The 19,269-nt window shown below is 40.5% G+C and overlaps 1 protein-coding gene across 1 annotated transcript in view; it reads left to right on the forward strand.

Moving 5' to 3' along the window:
- LOC149455744 (adhesion G protein-coupled receptor F5-like) overlaps positions 1-19,269 on the forward strand; it is a 180,071-nt gene that overhangs the window by 139,203 nt on the left and 21,599 nt on the right. Inside the window, exons 13-14 of the mRNA XM_089685892.1 lie at positions 3,528-3,707; positions 9,952-11,271. Of these exons, the coding sequence (XP_089542018.1) occupies positions 3,528-3,707; positions 9,952-11,271 (1,500 nt within the window). The remainder of the gene's footprint in view (positions 1-3,527; positions 3,708-9,951; positions 11,272-19,269) is intronic.

Here is a 19,269-nt window from a genome sequence, read left to right on the forward strand (position 1 = left end):
AGAAAAGAACAAAACAGGGCGCACTGTCCTCGTGCATTACCGTAATAATAGGAAATGTATAAAAAAATTACAAATGCATACTCACAAATCAAAAAGGTGATAAAAACAGAGAGAAGGAGTCAAAGATGTCAATCGTGGACAGCAGAGGTCCGTGGGAGAAAGTGCTACCGTGTTTCGGGAGTCTAGGGTGCTCTGAGGGAGTTTGACTCCCAAAACACATAAGCGCTTTCACCCGAGGACCTCTGCTGTTCACAATTGACATCTTTGACTCCTTGTCTCAGTTTTTATGACCTTTTTGGTTTGTGAGTATACATTTGTAGTTTTATACATTTCCTGGTAATGCACGAGGAGAGTGCACCGTTTTGTTCTTTTCTGCTAGTATCAAGATTCCCCAATCCATCAAGAGCGGCACTTCAGCGAGTGCTAGATTCCATGTTTTTTGTGCAGCAAGAAGACTTGAGCACTGGTTTCTGGCGACTGTTACAGTACAGGAAGAGGCAGAAGGGCTCAGTACAGGGAGGGGGAATGAGGACGGTACAATACGGGATCCAGAGTGCACAGTACAGGTTACGGGATGCTGCCTGGGACACGGCGATCCCGGGACAGCTTAATAAAAAGCATGACTGTCCCAGCAAGTCCAGGACAGTTGGCAAATATTTTGTAATGCTAGCTTATCATAGACCCCCCATGCACTTGGGGCCCCTGGGCCCAGGGGTGCCCATTCATTAAGATGGTCCTGTTAAAGCGGTAAATCAAGAACAAAAATTTACAACATTATATTAAGTTGCAGCTCACCAATCATTAGATGCAGTGCCTGCATTCATATTATTTTTTAGGATTTTTTCCTTTTTTTTCACCTGGTGATCCAGCTAGTGAGTCTGTTATTTTTCAGCTTCCTTAACAGACCAAACTGTCCAGACAAAGTAGCAGAAGGTTGAAACTAACCACTCACCGTTACCATTTACCACTCATAGGGGTGTTTACAAAGGTCAGCTTTAATTCTTTTATGTAAAACCTTTATTAGCAGTTACAGGAAACAATTTTTATAATTTTGCGATAAAGTGTTAGCTAGAGTTTACCTTTAAAATGATTGTAAACCCTTACATATATCCAGTGAAATGACTGTCCTCAGATGATACACAGATGAAATAAATCCTCCTACAGTTGTATTTGTTTATCTGCAGCCCTCTCTCCTCTATGTCCATTCAAAATCCAGAGTTTATAAAGTTTTGTCTGAGATGTCAGAAAAAGGGGACCGAGAGCTGAAGTTATATTCTGACTCTGCAGAGCTTAGTGAGAAGAGCTCTGAGAGCTGATTGGAGGGAAAGAACACATCCATTGCACACAGGAACAGAGCTGGGGCTGTCAATCAGCTGGAGGTCCCTCCCCTGTCACCTTTTTTTTTCTCTTGGTGTAATGAAAATTTGTCAGAAGTGATTCATGCTGATAGTAGAGGAACAAAGCAGCAGACAGAAATTACACTTAGTGCTCAGGATTGAGACAAGTACAAACTATAGAGGGATATGGTTTGTTTATATTTCATGTCTGAGGTTTACAACCACTTTAATTTGTTAGTCAAGTCCACTGAAATCTGCTAGTCTAAAGCCCAGCATACACAGGCCAAAAATCAATCACTTCAGCGGGAACCGACTGACTTTTAGTCCATGTATGCAACATTCTGAGGACCAGTTTCCGTTAAACGGTCCTCCTGGAAAACCAGAATTCAATCAGTGCTGGCAGCCAATGGTTACAAGCGCTGATCAGTGTATTCTGGCGGGGGATGGGGGTGGGACACACACTTTTTTTTTGTTACAACTTTCTCTATAAATCTAATTAAAAATAAAATGTTTTTCATGACCATATTGCTCAGGTTAAATTTAAGGTTAGAGCTATTTCTACTGAAAAAAACAATGTATTTATTACTTTTTTAGCTCATGGCTAAAATGTAAACATTTCTTTGGTCGTAGTATATAGGTAAGTTGAACTGGTTAGTGTAACAAATGCGGCAATCGACCCACGTCCTTCTCATCAACTTGTGACAAAGGACCAGCCAATCTCGCACTGTGCTGTCACTTACGTAACAATGCCACTCTCAGCTGCACCCTGCACAAAGATTTTCTAGCTCGCAGGACCACAATCTAGATGCCAGCAGCCTTAGAGCGATTGTCACTGGGTTAGGTTAAGTAGCAATCAACCCTTCAAACTTCAAGTTTGCTTTAAAAGTCTTAGAGATAGTTTTAACACTTTTCAAAATAGGGTTTAATAATTAAAAGGTCAAATGGTGCAATTAAATTATTTACAGAAAGGGATGTTACCAAGAAATGAAGAAATCATAAATCAACAGAGAAATAAAAAGGAGGTGAAAACAGAGAACACTTGCACACCTAGTCAGTCCATGGGCAAGCTGTTTATCGGCTCCTATAACTTGACAGATGTTCTTTCGTCAATGGTAAAACAAGAGCTTCCAACAGGTCATGACATTTCCCTTTTTCTATCATATCAAAGGGAAGTTGCCAGAGACCATCTGACCAATTACCCGGTTTAAGGGGTGATGGCTGGGAGGTCATCATGTTTTAAGTCCCAAATACAGTTTTATACTAATATTAATATCTTCCAATATGTGCAGGTTGTATTCTAGGAACTGGTAAATTATTGTTCTGCATCATATTTCGTGTCCAGAGATACCAAACACAGAGTATTTTGCTTGGATCTGTCACCAAAGGGGGAGAAGACTTCTTTCTCCCCTTTCATATGTGCTAACATAATCCTGTATGACCTTGATTTGTTCAGTATGATATTTTCCGCATTTGGCGAGTGGAAATAACATGGGGGCGAGTGTGTCCCATGCGCTGCATCAGCTTCCTATTGTTATGCTATATTGTTTGGCATCAAAGGAAGCTCTACAGAGAAAGTTGGTTATATGGTTGTCAATGTCATAGTTCACATCAGTGCTTGCAGTTCCAGTGTGTTCCAGTTGCAGAAAAAAAAAGTAGAACAAGATGCATTTTTTCTGCACGGAATTGTACTGGAATGCAGTAAAACGCTGAAAAAATGCACCAGAATGCACTGGCATGCACCAAAACACACCAAAAACACACTGGAATGCACATGTCCCAATATAAATTGAAGAAAAAGAGAGAGGAAAAAATGAACTGTAATGCATAAAAAATGCACTGGAACACGTAAAAACTCATCAAAAATGCACCAGAACGCGCCAAAAACACACATGCAAAAACGCCTCTGGAACACATCTGGACTGCGTTTTTATAGTGTGAGCCAGCCCTTAGAGAAAGTCTCTTACGTGTGATTGTAAAGATGAAAAAAATGCTCTAAGTTTATAAAAGGTTTGAGCAGTTACATTTAATATTTTGTCTCCCTATTGATGTAAAGCACCTATTTTCCCTTTATGTTACATTGTTAATGTTTTGAAGTGTACAGTGTGTGAAGAAAAGATTGCACAAAAAGAAGTGTATAAGATAACTAATTCAACAATGTTTTTCTTTCTTCTGTCCATCACTTTACACTAGAACATAATAGGTGGTCCGACAGTACAGACAGATATGCCGAAATTACTTGAAAGTATCAATACCACAGCCTTCAACGAAAAAAAAAACATTGAGGACTCCTCTAAAACTTTACAGCTCATGGTGAACATCATATCCATAGTCTCAAACACAAAGATAACAGTGGAGCCAGAAATGATGAAGGTACACCTGTCTATATCAGCCAAAAAGGAATGGGAAGTCACCTCTGCCCAAGCTACACCCCATCTGATGCATTTCACCCTCCCATGGGCTTAGCCATAGCCATGACTAAGCCTGTGGGAGGGTGAAACATGTCAGAGCATTGGCTTGGGAAGAGACAAGCTGAAGCCATTCTTCTATATATGGTGATTGTGCTGGCAACTGGCGTGTGGCTCCCTATTTGAGAAGCCTGGACAAGCCCTCTTGGATGCCGGCACCCAGCAGCATTGAAGTAACTGCGTTGTTGTATGTTTATATTTGGAGCGCCACTCTTCATTATTTCTTACAGTCACAATAAAATAAATGTATTTACATGTGTTTACTAGATTTAACTGTATTTTTATGGAAGGACATAAACATTTAGAGGATATAGAGGATATCTATGTATTTAAAAAAAACGTCACACCTTTCACTCATATCAGAGCTTTCTTATAGAGTTCCTTGAATAAATTCTGATATGAGTGAAACTTGTTAGGGCTTTGTGATTAAACAGAAGGAACTGTCTGCACTTGGAATCTAGATACATTAAAGTGGAGGCTTTTACATGATGAGAGGCTCTCCTTTTCCTTTTCAAAGATGATAGTTTAGTCCACATTTTGTTCTACATTTGTAGCTTAAAGTGTTACTAAACCCACAACAGTAAATCAGTCTGTATACGCAGTAAAGCATGCTTGTTATACTCACTGGGGAACCTAAGGGGTTAATCCTCTGCATTGTGTAAAAAGGCTGATCCTTTCTTCTCTGTCCCTCCCCTTTTTCAAGTGACCATCTCTTATCTCCAGACTGAATTGTAGGCATGCACATGCTCAGCTTGGTGTGTATTGCTAGAGAGGTTTTTTTTTTTCTTGGGAGGGTGCATGTGATCAGCACAGGGCCAATCAGCACTGTCCAGACAGAGGTCAGGGGATTTCCATCCTCCTAGAGCAGAAAGAAAACTCCTCCTACAAACTTTAGCTAGTGCTGGGCTGGACACTGATAGAAATCACAAAACTGCTGTAACTGCTGATGAGAAAAGTATTTAGAAGTTTATTTTTACTAAAATAATTGCATTTCCATGTTCTGTGTACTGTGTGAGACCAGATATAGTGAATGCAGGGTCCTGGGTTTAGTAACATTTTATTGCAGCAGAGAAAGCTCAGTGATTGGAAGATAGGCCAGTTGCATGACTTTGGCAAGTCATGGGTCTGAGCTCTCGTTATACTTTTTTTTCTTCTATGCAGATCTTCTATACAGAAGAATAGTGCTATGCTGAAATATTTATAAATATGTGAAGTGCTATTAAGGTCCTTTCACACGGGCGTTCCATTTGTTTCATCAGTTCAGTCACTTTACTTCAAAGAAAAAAACGGATCACTTTTCCACCAGTTTTTCCATCAGTTTTTTCCATTCACTACCAATGCAAAAACAGATGAAGATACGGGCTGTTTGTCTGATTACATTCATTTTTTGTCCATTTTGTTTGTTTAACAGAACAAAAATAGGGCTTTAATCCGTTTCAAAAGACAGATGTGGATGTAAACAGATGATACAGCGCTGAGCAAACTATTGGCGCTTTATAAATACTGTATAATAATATAATAATACATAATCATCCGTTTTTCCATAGAGATGCATTGATATCCGTTTTTCATCCGTCAGCGCATGGATGAAAATCGAACAAACAGAACGCCTCTGTTAAAGGGGCCTTGCACCCAAATTTATACCAATTTATATCAATATATACAATATAACCCTTGCAACAAAGTTCATCATAATCTTCATAAAAATATTAGTGAAAATCAGTAAAAAAAAAAGTGCATGAAAAGAAAGTCTTTAATCTTCAGTAAATGGTATAATATATTAAATGGTGCAATAAATTAAGTTGTGATTTTCCACTCGTGACACAAGTGCAATCACCAAATCAATAAATCCGCTCACACTAGCACTGACCTCAAGGTTATAATTGGTCAGAACAGGCAATATTGTAGGTCAGAAAGGGGATTACTCTACGTCTCCACCTTTAACCCGTTCACTACCAGGTCCATATGGCGTCCAGACCTACAACACTGCCTTCAGCTGGCCAGGTCCGTACCCTGTATGGATCTGCATTCATCCTCTGTTATAAGCTCATGGTCACGTCATGAACATCCTCTGATTAGAACTATTTACCAAAAATGTGGCACCCCCCTTCCCCTGCTGCCACCAATTCCTCCACTGTCAGCCTGGTTTCACATATATGCGGTGCGGTATATCGCATGTGATTCGCACAGGAACCGCACCGCATTCCTGAGCAAATCGTATGCGATTTGTGTGTGGTGCAATTGGAGCCATACATTTTGTATGGCTCTAATCGCACTGCACCTGCACCAAAAAGGTGCAGGACCCTTTTTTGGGTCCACACTAGAATTGGATTGCATGGGTATTCACACCTATGCGATCCGATTGTGCACATTGCACCGCATTTTGCTGACCAGTTTAACTTCACCTGCAACGGTGTGCATGAACAGGATGCAATAGTGATGCAGTGCGGAATTTGCACAGAAAACGCTGCGAATTCCGCATTGCATCAGTGTGAACCAGGGCTCAACTACAATTCACCCTTGCTACTCTGTTTTCCCCCTTCCCAACCTAAATAAACCCTGCAGCACTGAGTCTCCCTAAACCCCCACCTCACCCCACACCCCCGCACTGATCCTACCCACCGATCCACCCCTGAAGCTTCCAGAAAATGTATGGTTTTAGGGAGTCTTTCACAAACCCTGAAAGCTGTAAGGGACAAAAAAAAAAACAATTGAAAAATTTAATGGTCTGGTAACCAACCGCTTCCCGTTCAGCCTATAGCAGTAATACTGCTACTGGGCGGCATGGGTGCTCAAAATCGCACACATATATATACATACATATATGTGATTTTACATTTCTGGGTAGGGGGCATGCACGTGGCTGTCAATCACCAGGTCCCGGCCGGTGATTACTTGCCGCACTCGGTGATCGCCAAGTATTACCAACGGGGGAGAGACCTGTAAGTAAACAATACAGTTCTCTCCCCTGTCAGCTCCTGCACACTACTATGCATGGCTTTACATAGCAGAGCCATGCAAAGCAGTGTGTTTACAGTGAAGCACACACACGGACAGCACACAGTAAAACAGCACACAGTTAACCTTTTGATCCCCCACGTTAACCCCTTCCTGTACAGTGCCATTAGTACAGTGTCAGTGCTTTTTGTTAGCATTGATCACTGTATTGGTGTCACTGGGGATGTCAGTGACACCAAGTCAGTTCCCCCCAGTGTCAAAATGCCCACCACAGTCTCGATATAAGTTGTTGATCGCCGCCATTACTAGTAAAAATAAAAAATAAATTAAAAAATCCCATTATATATACCACCATTTGTAAACGCTATAACTTTCACGTACACCAATTAATTTACACGTATTGGGATTTTTTTTTTAGCAAAGACATGGAGCAGAATACATTTTGGCCTAAATTTATGAAGAAATTTGATTTTCTAAATTTTTTTACTGGACATGTTTATTAGCAAAAAGTCAAAAATATTTTTTTCTCAAAATTGTCGACCTTTTTTCTTTATAGCACAAAAAATAAAAAATGCACAGGTGATCAAATACCACCAAAAGAAAGCTCTATTCGTGGGAAAAAAGGACATACATTTAATTTTGGTGCAGCGTTGCATGACAGCACAATTGTCAGTTAAAGTAATGCAGCGCCATAACGCAAAAAATTGCCTGGTGAGGAAGGGGGGTAAATCCTCTGGAGGGCAAGTGGTTAACTTACATAAAAAAGTAAAAAAAAGTGTTGTTTTATTGAGTTAATGTTATGTTGTTAATGTTGTTACAGTTGTTGTTGGGTTTGCAGGAACGCCTATCAGCTGCAGCACTGATGTGTGTATAGTGACAGGAGCAGAGTGCTGCTCTCAAAATATAAACGTCCGTGCTTGCAGCACTACGTGGGGAGATTTTTTTCCATCCGCAGTTAAAAAAAAATAATGTGTATGTCCAGCATTAATGCTCTTAGTGGTCAGGGGTGGTCAGTTGGCAGTAGCTCCTATGCATGGCATATACGTTTTTCCCTTTTTTCTGGCAGAGATTTCTAAGTCCACATTGATCAATGTGAATGGAGGAATCTGATATAATTTTTTTTTTTTTAGCCCACAGACTACAGCAACCTGATCACGTTTACAGGGCTTGCAAGAGGGCCACCCTCCCTCTACCGCCCATCACCATTCCCAGGCTCTCCCATTTACCCAGCAAGTCTGGGAATGCTGACTGCCCACAGCAGACATTTAGGACCTTTAGTATGTTTATATACATACACTGGAGAGAGCGGTTAAGCAAGCAGAGTTGTAGCTAAATTTTCTGTGAACAGCAACCTCTTAACTGTCATTCTTTGCTGCACCTGCAGTTTTTCTTTCTGTTGACAAAGTAAAATTACAGTAACATAGTTACATAGTTAGTCTGGATGAAAAAAGACAAAAGTCCATCCAGTTCAACTATAAAAAAAAGTTATAATCTTATGCCCACAGTTGCTCCAGAGATAGGCAAAAAACACAGCAAAGCATGATTCAATTTGCTCCTGGTCAGTAACCAGTTATATTCTGTGTATCCAAGAAAGAATCCAGGCCTTTTTTAAAGCAATCCACTGAGCTGGCCAGAACCAACTCTTGAGAGAGTCTATTCCACATTTTCACAGCTCTTACTGTGAAGAAACCTTTCCGTATTTGGAGATTAAATCTCTTTTCCTCCAGATTTAAAGAGTGCCCCCTTGTCCTCTATGATGACCTCAGGGGGAATAACTCTACACCGAGTTCACTATATGAACCACTGATGTATTTATACATGTTGATCATATCCCCCCTTAATCTCCTCTTCTCAAGAGAAAATAAATTCAGTTCCTCTAATCTTTCCTCATAGCTGAGCTCCTCCATGCCTCTTATCAGTTTGGTTGCCCTTCTCTGTACTTTCTCCAGTTCCCCAATGTTCTTTTTGTGAATTGGTGCCCAAAACTGAACTGCATATTCCAGATGAGGTGTTACTAATGATCTGTTCCGGGGTAATATGATATCTCTCTCTCTGGAGTCTATACCTCTTTTAATACAAGAGAGGATTTTGCTCACTTTAGAAGCTGCAGCTTGGCATTGCATGCCATTATTAAGCTTGTGATCTACCAGAACCCCCAGATCCTTCTCCACCATTGATTCCCCCAGTTGTACCCCCCTAGCATGTATGATGCATGCATATTCTTAGCCCCCAAGTGCAGAACCTTACATATATCAACATTAAACCTCATTTGCCACATAGTTGCCCAATTAAACAGTGCATTGAGGTCAGCTTGTAAATTGAAGACATCCTATAAGGATATTATTCCACTGCACAGCTTGGTGTCATCTGCAAAGATTGAAATGGGATTTATAATCCCAGACCCTATATCATTTATCAATATATTAAAAAGTAACACTGAACCTTGGGGTACACCACTGACAACCCTAAACCATGCAGAATATAAATCATTAACCACTACTCTCTGAATACGATCTTTTAGCCAGTTTTCTATCCACTTATATGGATTTTCCCAAGCCTGTAGACTTTACCTTACACATTAGCCATGTGTGGGGAATTGTGAGCAAGAACTCATCTACAGTATGTGGTCTTTCATTAAACTCTCCAGTATCTTCCCAGCTATAGATGTTAAACTAACAGGTATATAATTATTTGGTAAAGATTTTGACCCCTTTTTCAATATTGGCACCACATTGACCTTACGCCAATCCAGTGGTACTATGCCAGTCATTAAAGAGTCATAGAGTCAAAAGACAGTTAACTGTACCTAAACAATCTAAGGATTATATCACTTATTGAAGATATATTTGCAGTTGGGTTGTTCAATAATTTACAAAGCTCACATCACTTCCACTGGAGAAGTGGGGGCTTTGAGAAGTCTCAACTGTATCTGAAATCAACCATGCTGATTGTAGACTGGGTGTTAGAAGGCATAACCACAGTAATAAATATACATTTATGGCAACACCTCCTTTAACAACTACATCTTCTCCTCTCTATTTTCAGATAAACATTCAGGTATCGCTGTGTTGTTTTTTTGGTAATGTTTTTATACGAATGTAGCTTACATATTTTATTTTTGTAGAGTAATTTGAAACTTTTACAGTTAACTAGTCTTATCAAAATAATTACACCAGGTTTTCTTCTCCTAGAACTTTATACAAACAGTTGATATCGTGGTTGGTGCATCCAACGCTTGGAGCGGTATGGCTAATGAAAGTGTAACAATTCTGAGTTCTGTTGAGCATTTTGCAAACAATCTGAACTTCAATGACACAATCAACTTTACAAATGATTCCCTCAGCAATATTCAGCTTTCTGGACAGGTTGTGAGCAAAGCTGATAGCTATAATAAGAATTTTACCATGCGAAATTTAACTGGAAATGTGTTTATTGATAAGGGTGCAATAATAGGAAACTCTACCACTGTAGTTACCATTGCTTACAGTACGTTGAAGGACATTTTGCCAAATACCACAGAGGAGATTGTCAATGGGTTGGTTATGTCAACAATCATTAAGAACAACACTGAAAACATTGATAGGAGTATATTTAAAATAAATATGAATTTTAGTAAAAGTAATTCATCACTAGTAGATCCAAAATGTGTCTGGTATGACAAGACAGATTGGAGCGATATCAATTGTACCTTAATAACAGCAAATGATGTGATTTTATGCTCATGTAATCACTTGACTTCTTTCTCAATCCTTATGGGATCATCAAAAAAAGATATTTTTTTAGAAATCATTACTTACATTGGAGTCGGAATATCTCTCGTTTGCTTGGTGATTACACTTCTCATCGAGGCCTTAGTGTGGTATTCAGTTATCAAAAACAAGACCTCCTACGTTCGTCATGTCTGCCTGGTAAATATTGCCGTTACGCTTCTGGTAGCCGATATCTGGTTTATCATTGGTGCATCGCTAGAGCAGAATAAAGGATCAGCTGCCTGCAAAGCCGCTGCCTTCTTTAGCTTTTACTTCTATTTGTCTTTGTTTTTCTGGATGCTGACCACAGGACTGATTCTTTTTTATCGCATGGTCTACGTCTTGCATAACATGAGTAGGAAGACCATGATGATCGTAGCTTTCCTCCTGGGTTATGGATGTCCTCTCCTTATAACCATTGTCACCGTGGCTTCAACTGAACCCAGTAAAAGATTTATAAGCGACAAATTCTGCTGGCTTGACTACAGTGACTCCAGATCATTCCTTGCCTTCGTGGTGCCAGCTTTAACGATTGTGTTTGTTGACATACTGATCCTGGTGGTGGTCATCTTCAAATTAATGAGGCCTACCATTGGTGAACAATCAGGAAAAGAAGACAGGAAAATTTTGATTTTGATTGCTAAAACCATTGCCATCCTCAGCCCCCTGCTTGGAATCACCTGGGGATTTGGGCTGGGAGTTGTAATTCATCCCGAAAACATTGTGATCAATGGAATATTTGCCGCACTCAACTCATTTCAGGTAAGCATAATAAAGTACATAGTATATACTGAAGAGTAATTACACCAAAAATTTAATGTTTCAGCTTACCATTCATTATATGTAGTGGCTGCATTAGTTTTCTTTTTTTTGGGGGGTGGGGGGGCTTTTTCCTTTGTTTTCACCTGGTGATTCACTGGTCATTATCACTCCTCTTATATTAAAGTGACCCCACTCTGGATGAAGGAGCACAGGGGCACCTTTGAATTGCAGCATTGTCAGTCTGGGGGGAGGGAAATGTTAAAAGTACTAGCAGATTTAGACACACTAACATATTGAATCCAAAGTCTAGCTAACACTTTTTAAGCAGTTACAGCAACAGTTTGGGATAAAGATTTTACATAAATAAAAGCTGGTCATTGTATGCACTCCTGTCAGTAGTACAATGGTGCAAATAAATATTTGATCCCTTGCAGATTTGTAAGTTTGCCCACTTAGAAAAAAATGAAGGGTCTATAATTTTTACCATAGATGTATTTTAAATGATAGAGAGAGAATATCGACTAAAAATCCAGAAAAAACACATGATACAAATGTTATAAAATGAGTTGCAGTTCAGTGAGTAAAATAAATATTTGATCCCCTACCAAGCAACAATACTTCTGTCTCCCACAGACTGGCTATGTGTTCATGTGGTACACAGATTAGTCCTATCAATTTAAGAAGGTGCTCCTAATGACAACTCATTATTAGAGATGAGCGAAGAAATGAAAAATTCGATTCGGCTGATTCGGCGAATTCCAGTATGAAATTCGATTCGATGCGAATTTCTCCGCTACGAAGATGACTTATAAAAAGGGTTTCTAGGCTTCAGAGAGCCTTTAAATTAGTGCAGAACACTGTACCTTTAATTTAAATGCCCTTGGAGATGAGGAAGGAGAAGGAGAAGGAGAAGGAGAAGGATGAGAAGAAGGAGAAGGAGAAGGATGAGAAGAAGGAGAAGGAGAAGGATGAGAAGAAGGAGAAGGAGAAGGATGAGAAGAAGGATGAGAAGAAGGAGAAGGATGAGGAGAAGGAGAAGGAGAAGGATGAGAAGAAGGAGAAGGAGAAGGATGAGAAGAAGGAGAAGGATGAGAAGAAGGAGAAGGAGAAGGATGAGAAGAAGGAGAAGGAGAAGGATGAGAAGAAGGAGAAGGATGAGAAGAAGGAGAAGGAGAAGGATGAGAAGAAGGAGAAGGAGAAGGATGAGAAGAAGGAGAAGGAGAAGGATGAGAAGAAGGAGAAGGATGAGAAGAAGGAGAAGGAGAAGGATGAGAAGAAGGAGAAGGATGAGAAGAAGGAGAAGGATGAGAAGAAGAAGGATGAGAAGAAGGAGAAGGAGAAGGATGAGAAGAAGGAGAAGGATGAGAAGAAGGAGAAGGAGAAGGATGAGAAGAAGGAGAAGGAGAAGGATGAGAAGAAGGAGAAGGATGAGAAGAAGGAGAAGGAGAAGGATGAGGAGAAGGAGAAGGATGAGAAGAAGGAGAAGGAGAAGGATGAGGAGAAGGAGAAGGATGAGAAGAAGGAGAAGGATGAGGAGAAGGAGAAGGATGAGAAGAAGGAGAAGGATGAGAAGAAGGAGAAGGAGAAGGATGAGAAGAAGGAGAAGGAGAAGGATGAGAAGAAGGAGAAGGATGAGAAGATGGAGAAGGAGAAGGATGAGAAGAAGGAGAAGGAGAAGGATGAGAAGAAGGAGAAGGAGAAGGATGAGAAGAAGGAGAAGGAGAAGGATGAGGAGAAGGAGAAGGATGAGAAGAAGGAGAAGGATGAGAAGAAGGAGAAGGAGAAGGATGAGAAGAAGGAGAAGGATGAGAAGAAGGAGAAGGATGAGAAGAAGGAGAAGGAGAAGGATGAGAAGAAGGAGAAGGATGAGAAGAAGGAGAAGGATGAGAAGAAGGAGAAGGAGAAGGATGAGAAGAAGGAGAAGGATGAGAAGAAGGAGAAGGAGAAGGATGAGAAGAAGGAGAAGGATGAGAAGAAGGACAGTTCTGTGACAGTTTCTGTCTATTTCTGACAGTTCTGGGACATTCACTCCATACAGCGGTTTCAACCGCTGTATGGAGGGAATGTCATAGAACTGTCAGAAATAGACTATTTATGACAGTTCTGGGACATTCCTTCCATACAGCGGTTGAAACATTGTATCTATTTGTTTCCATAAATGGATCCATTTATGGAAACAAATAGATACAATGTTTCAACCGCTGTATGGAAGGACAGTCCCAGAACTGTCATTAATAGTCTATTTCTGACAGTTCTATGACATTCCCTCCATACAGCGGTTGAAACCGCTGTATGGAGTGAATGTCCCAGAACTGTCAGAAATAGTCTATTTCTGACAGTTCTGGGACATTCCCTCCATACAGCGGTTTCCGGCAAAAAGTGTATGTGCAGAGTTCCTCTATTCTGCAGATACACTTAGAGGAGCTCTGCAGATACACTTAGAGGAGCTCTGCACATACACTTTTTGCCGGCTTGGAATTATTCTTATTTTCATCCTACTTCTTCTTCTTCATCCTCATCCTCTTCTTCTTCTTCTAAGGATGAGGATGAGGATGAAGAAGAAGAAGAAGAAGTAGGATGAAAATAAGATTAATTCCAAGCCGGCAAAAAGTGTATGTGCAGAGCTCCTCTAAGTGTATCTGCAGAGCTCCTCTAAGTGTATCTGCAGAATAGAGGAACTCTGCACATACACTTTTTGCCGGCTTGGAATTATTCTTATTTTCATCCTACTTCTTCTTCTTCTTCTTCATCCTCATCCTCTTCTTCTTCTTCTGAGGATGAGGATGAAGAAGAAGAAGAAGAAGTAGGATGAAAATAAGATTAATTCCAAGCCGGCAAAAAGTGTATGTGCAGAGCTCCTCTAAGTGTATCTGCAGAGCTCCTCTAAGTGTATCTGCAGAATAGAGGAACTCTGCACATACACTTTTTGCCGGCTTGCAATTATTCTTATTTTCATCCTACTTCTTCTTCTTCTTCTTCTTCATCCTCTTCTTCTTCTTCTGAGGATGAGGATGAAGAAGAAGAAGAAGAAGAAGAAGAAGAAGAAGTAGGATGAAAATAAGATTAATTCCAAACAGGCAAAAAGTGTATGTGCAGAGCTCCTCTAAGTGTATCTGCAGAGCTCCTCTAAGTGTATCTGCAGAATAGAGGAACTCTGCACATACACTTTTTGCCGGCTTGGAATTATTCTTCTTTTCATCCTACTTCTTCTTCTTCTTCTTCTTCATCCTCATCCTCTTCTTCTTCTGAGGAGGATGAGGATGAAGAAGAAGAAGTAGGATAAAAATAAGATTAATTCCAAGCCGGCAAAAAGTGTATGTGCAGAGCTCCTCTAAGTGTATCTGCAGAGCTCCTCTAAGTGTATCTGCAGAATAGAGGAACTCTGCACATACACTTTTTGCCGGCTTGGAATTATTCTTCTTTTCATCCTACTTCTTCTTCTTCTTCTTCTTCATCCTCATCCTCTTCTTCTTCTTCTGAGGATGAGGATGAAGAAGAAGAAGAAGAAGTAGGATGAAAATAAGATTAATTCCAAGCCGGCAAAAAGTGTATGTGCAGAGCTCCTCTAAGTGTATCTGCAGAGCTCCTCTAAGTGTATCTGCAGAATAGAGGAACTCTGCACATACACTTTTTGCCGGCTTGCAATTATTCTTATTTTCATCCTACTTCTTCTTCTTCTTCTTCTTCTTCTTCATCCTCTTCTTCTTCTTCTGAGGATGAGGATGAAGAAGAAGAAGAAGAAGAAGTAGGATGAAAATAAGATTAATTCCAAACAGGCAAAAAGTGTATGTGCAGAGCTCCTCTAAGTGTATCTGCAGAGCTCCTCTAAGTGTATCTGCAGAATAGAGGAACTCTGCACATACACTTTTTGCCGGCTTGAAATTATTCTTCTTTTCATCCTACTTCTTCTTCTTCTTCTTCATCCTCATCCTCATCCTCAGAAGAAGAGGATGAGGATGAGGATGAAGAAGAAGAAGAAGTAGGATGAAAAGAAGAATAATTCCAAGCCGGCAAAAAGTGTATGTGCAGAGTTCCTCTATTTCTGACAGTTCTCTCACAGCTTCTTCACATGTACAGCGGTTGAAACATCTGTATCCTAAATGTAAACTAATAGATACAATGTTTCAACCGCTAAACATGTGTTCCTTCTGTCAGAGAACTGTCAGAAATAGCGGAGCTCACTGCAGGGACACTTTTGCCGGCTGATCGGGAAATGTTCGATTCGCGCACCCGAAGTAGGCAAAATTTCGGTTTCGACGCGAATCGAATATTTCCTGAAATTCGACTCGAATTCCGGTTCGCCTGGTTCGATTCGCTCATCTCTACTCATTATGTGTAGAAAAGACACCTGTCCACAGAATCTCTTTCTTCCATTCAAACCTCACCATCATGGGCAAGACCAAAGAGCTGTCAAAGGATGTCAGGGACAAGATTGAAGACCTGCACAAGGCTGGAATGGGCTACAAGATCATCAGCAAGAAGCTTGGTGAGAAGGAGAAAACTGTTGGAGCGATTATTCACAAAAAGAATAAATACCAAATAACCAGTCTGGAGCTTCATGCAAGATTTTGCCTCATGGGGTAAGGATCATCATGAGAAAAGTGAGAGATCAGCCCAGAACTACACGGGAGGAGCTTGTGAATGATCTCAAGGCAGTTGGGACCACAGTCAGCAAACAAACCATTGGCAACACAATACGCCACATGTATTGAAATCCTGTAGCGCCTGTAATGTCCCCCTCCTCAAGAAGGCACATGCACAGGCCCATCTGAAGGTTGCAAACGAACGTCTAAATGATTCAAAGAAGGATTGGGAGAAATTGCTGTGGTCAGATGAGACCAAAATTTAGATCTTTAGCAATAACTTGACTTACTGCATTTGGAGGAAAAAAAATGCTGACTATGACTCTAAGAACACCATCCCTACAGTCAAGCACAGAGGTGGAAACACTATGCTTTGGAGCTGTTTCTCTGCTAAAGGTAAAGGCTGACTTTGCCACATTGAGGGGCCAATAGACAGGGCCATGTATTGTAAAATCTTGGATGAGAACCTTCTTCCCTCAGCCAGAACACTGAAGATGGATCATGTATGGGTCTTCTAGCATGGCAACAACCCAAAACATACCGCCAAGGGAAAAAAGGAGTGGCTCAAGAAGAAGCACATTTAGGCCATGGAGTGGTCTAGCCAGTCTCCAGGCCTTAACCCTTTAGAAAATTTATGGAGGGAGTTGAAACTTTAAGTTGCCAAGAAACATCCAAGAAACCTTAAGGATTTAGAGAAGATCTGTAAACAGGGCTGCTGTTAGAAACCACAGGGCCCCATACAGCCCACCTGACAGCCCCCCCCCCAAAAAAAGTACACAGTTTACTGTGCTTTAGTTATGAATGAACACAGTGAGTGATAGGTATCGATCATTAACTGTGTTCATTCAGGGAAGGAAGGGCCTGATAAATGTGAAATATTTTGCCAGACCCTTCCTCTAGTCTCCACCCTGAAGGATTCTATTGTGTGCTTGCAGCTGCCGGTGAGAAGGAGAGAGAAGCCAGCAGCACTGCAGGGGTGGGGGCACACAGGGGGGCATAGTCAGCAGGGGGAAATGTATGATGTACAGGGAGGGTGATGGGTGTGGCGGGGGGGGGACAGTTACTGGAACCAGTGGGTAGGATAGGAGAAGAAGCAAGCTTTCAGCTGCTGCAGAGAGCCATACAGGGGATTGGTTCCAGTAATTGCCCCCCAGCCATGCTGATCACCCTCCCTGCTCACATCCGATTCACCCAGTTACCTGGGCCCCGTACAGGAGGACTGGTGGTACCCCCTTATCCACGGTCCTGTCTGTAAAGAAGAGTGGACCTTAATCCCTCCTGAGATGTGTGCAAACCTGGTAACCAACTACAAGAAACATCTTACCTCTGCGATTGCCAACAAGGGATTCTCCACCAAGTACTAAGTCATGTTTTGCTTGGGGATCAAATACTTATTTTACTCACTGAACTGCAACTCAATTTATAACATTTGTATTGTGTTTTTTCTGGATTTTTGGTTGATATTCTGTCTCTATCATTTAAAATACACCTATGACAAAAATTATAGACCTTTCATTTCTTTGTAAGTGGGCAAACATACAAAATCGGTAGGGGATCAAATAATTTTTTTCCTCACTGTACATGGTTTGTCTCAACCCACTACCTGCCACATATGCAGTTAGAGGGTTGAGACAAATCATTTATCACTGACAGGGGTGATTACTGGCTAGATCACCAAACTTACTGGCTAGATCACCAGGTGAAAATACACGAAAGAAAGACTTAAAAAGTAAACAAATGCATCTACCACTTCTAAGAATCGGTAAGCTGCAACAAAATAAATGTTTGCTTTTGGGTTTATTACCATGTTAATATATAATAAATATACACTGTAAACTGTAAATACAAGTAATGCATAAACTAGAGAACACATTGTTGTGAAGCACTGGGTAAAGGTGTAAGAAAAAATGAGGCTAATTTAATATATACTGTGTGTGTGTATGTATGTATATATATATATATATATATATATATATAAAATGTACAGCGCTGAGCAAACCTTTTAGCGCTATATAAATACTGTATAATAATAATAATATACACACAAATCATGTAGCGTTTCCATTTTTTCAAATATATATATATATATATATATATATATATATGTGTGTTAAAAAAAATGGAAATGCTAAGCTACATGATTTCCAGGTTTGAAAGAGAGGACATGTTTCGCGTTGAAAGTGGGAGTGATGCAACATTCTTTTGCTTCCACTGTGAGATTAGACACCTAGCTAACAGGTGGGAAGCCTCATTGCCATCATTCACTGTGTGCTCTGCTAGTGATACAGAGTTATGTCAGAGCTTGCTGAGCCTCAAAGAGGGCAAATTGTTGGTGCCACTTAGGTGGTACCTCTGTGACTGAAGGTCCCAATTTAATTGCCGTGTCACAAGGTAAAGTATCAAAGGTTATGACGGCATACGCAGTTTCTGGGAAAACGTCGTCTGATCAGCATAAGTATGGTCGACATTGTCAACTGACCGAAAGAGACAAAAGGACGTTGCGCAGGATTGTGACCCAGAATAAGAAAACAACTGCTGCAAAGGTGACTGAAAGCTCAATCTCAGGCTTCACGGGACTTAACGCTCATCTTCTTTATTTGACCTCAATATGAATCAAGGTCGCAATGTGCTTATTACCCCACCATAGGCTTTTAGACATCTCTGGCCATGGGAAATGGAACTCTTGCTCTCCTCGGTCTTTTCATTTCCAACGGCCACAGATGCCTAAAAGCCCATGGTGGGGCAATAAGCACTTTGAGACCTTAATAAAGAAGATGAGCATATTGGATGCACATGGGGTGGATGCATGAATCACCTAGAGTTTGGAGGAACTGAAGAGATTACCATTACAGCACATTGGTGGTAGATTTTTGCCTATGTCTTTATAATGCTGTTCACATAGCACATGGGGTGCTTGGTTTATGTGAGTTTATCTTTTGAGGAATGTTTTTATAAAATAGTTCCATACAGAGTGCACTATTTTTGGTTTATTTTATATGCATACCTACCTGACGTAGAGTAGAGCTGGTGGAGTGTCAGAGAAAAACAGGAGTATCATTCCCTATGGCCACAGATAACTAAAAGACTATGGTGGGGCAATAAGTGCATTAAGACCTTGATTCATATTGAGGTCAATTAAAAAAGGTATTGGATGCCTACAGGATGGATGCATATATCACCTAGAGTTTGGAGGAACAGAAAAGATTACTATTACAGCAGATTGATGAGACTTTTTTTGTTGATTATAATTACGTTATGTTAATATATGTGATTGTGTCACATTTTATGTATTGCATAATTGTTGAAAGGTGTAGTGAAAAGCACTGGGTAATGTTCTAGCGGCAGTCTTTTTTGGGTATCACCTTATGACTGTGCTGTGATATTTTTTTTAGCATAGCTACCCATTTGTCTTGGC

This window comes from Staurois parvus, unplaced genomic scaffold (assembly GCF_062004578.1).
Source record: "Staurois parvus isolate SC_StPar_1 unplaced genomic scaffold, SC_StPar_1.0 ptg000388l, whole genome shotgun sequence".
In the NCBI taxonomy this organism is placed as follows: domain Eukaryota; kingdom Metazoa; phylum Chordata; class Amphibia; order Anura; family Ranidae; genus Staurois; species Staurois parvus.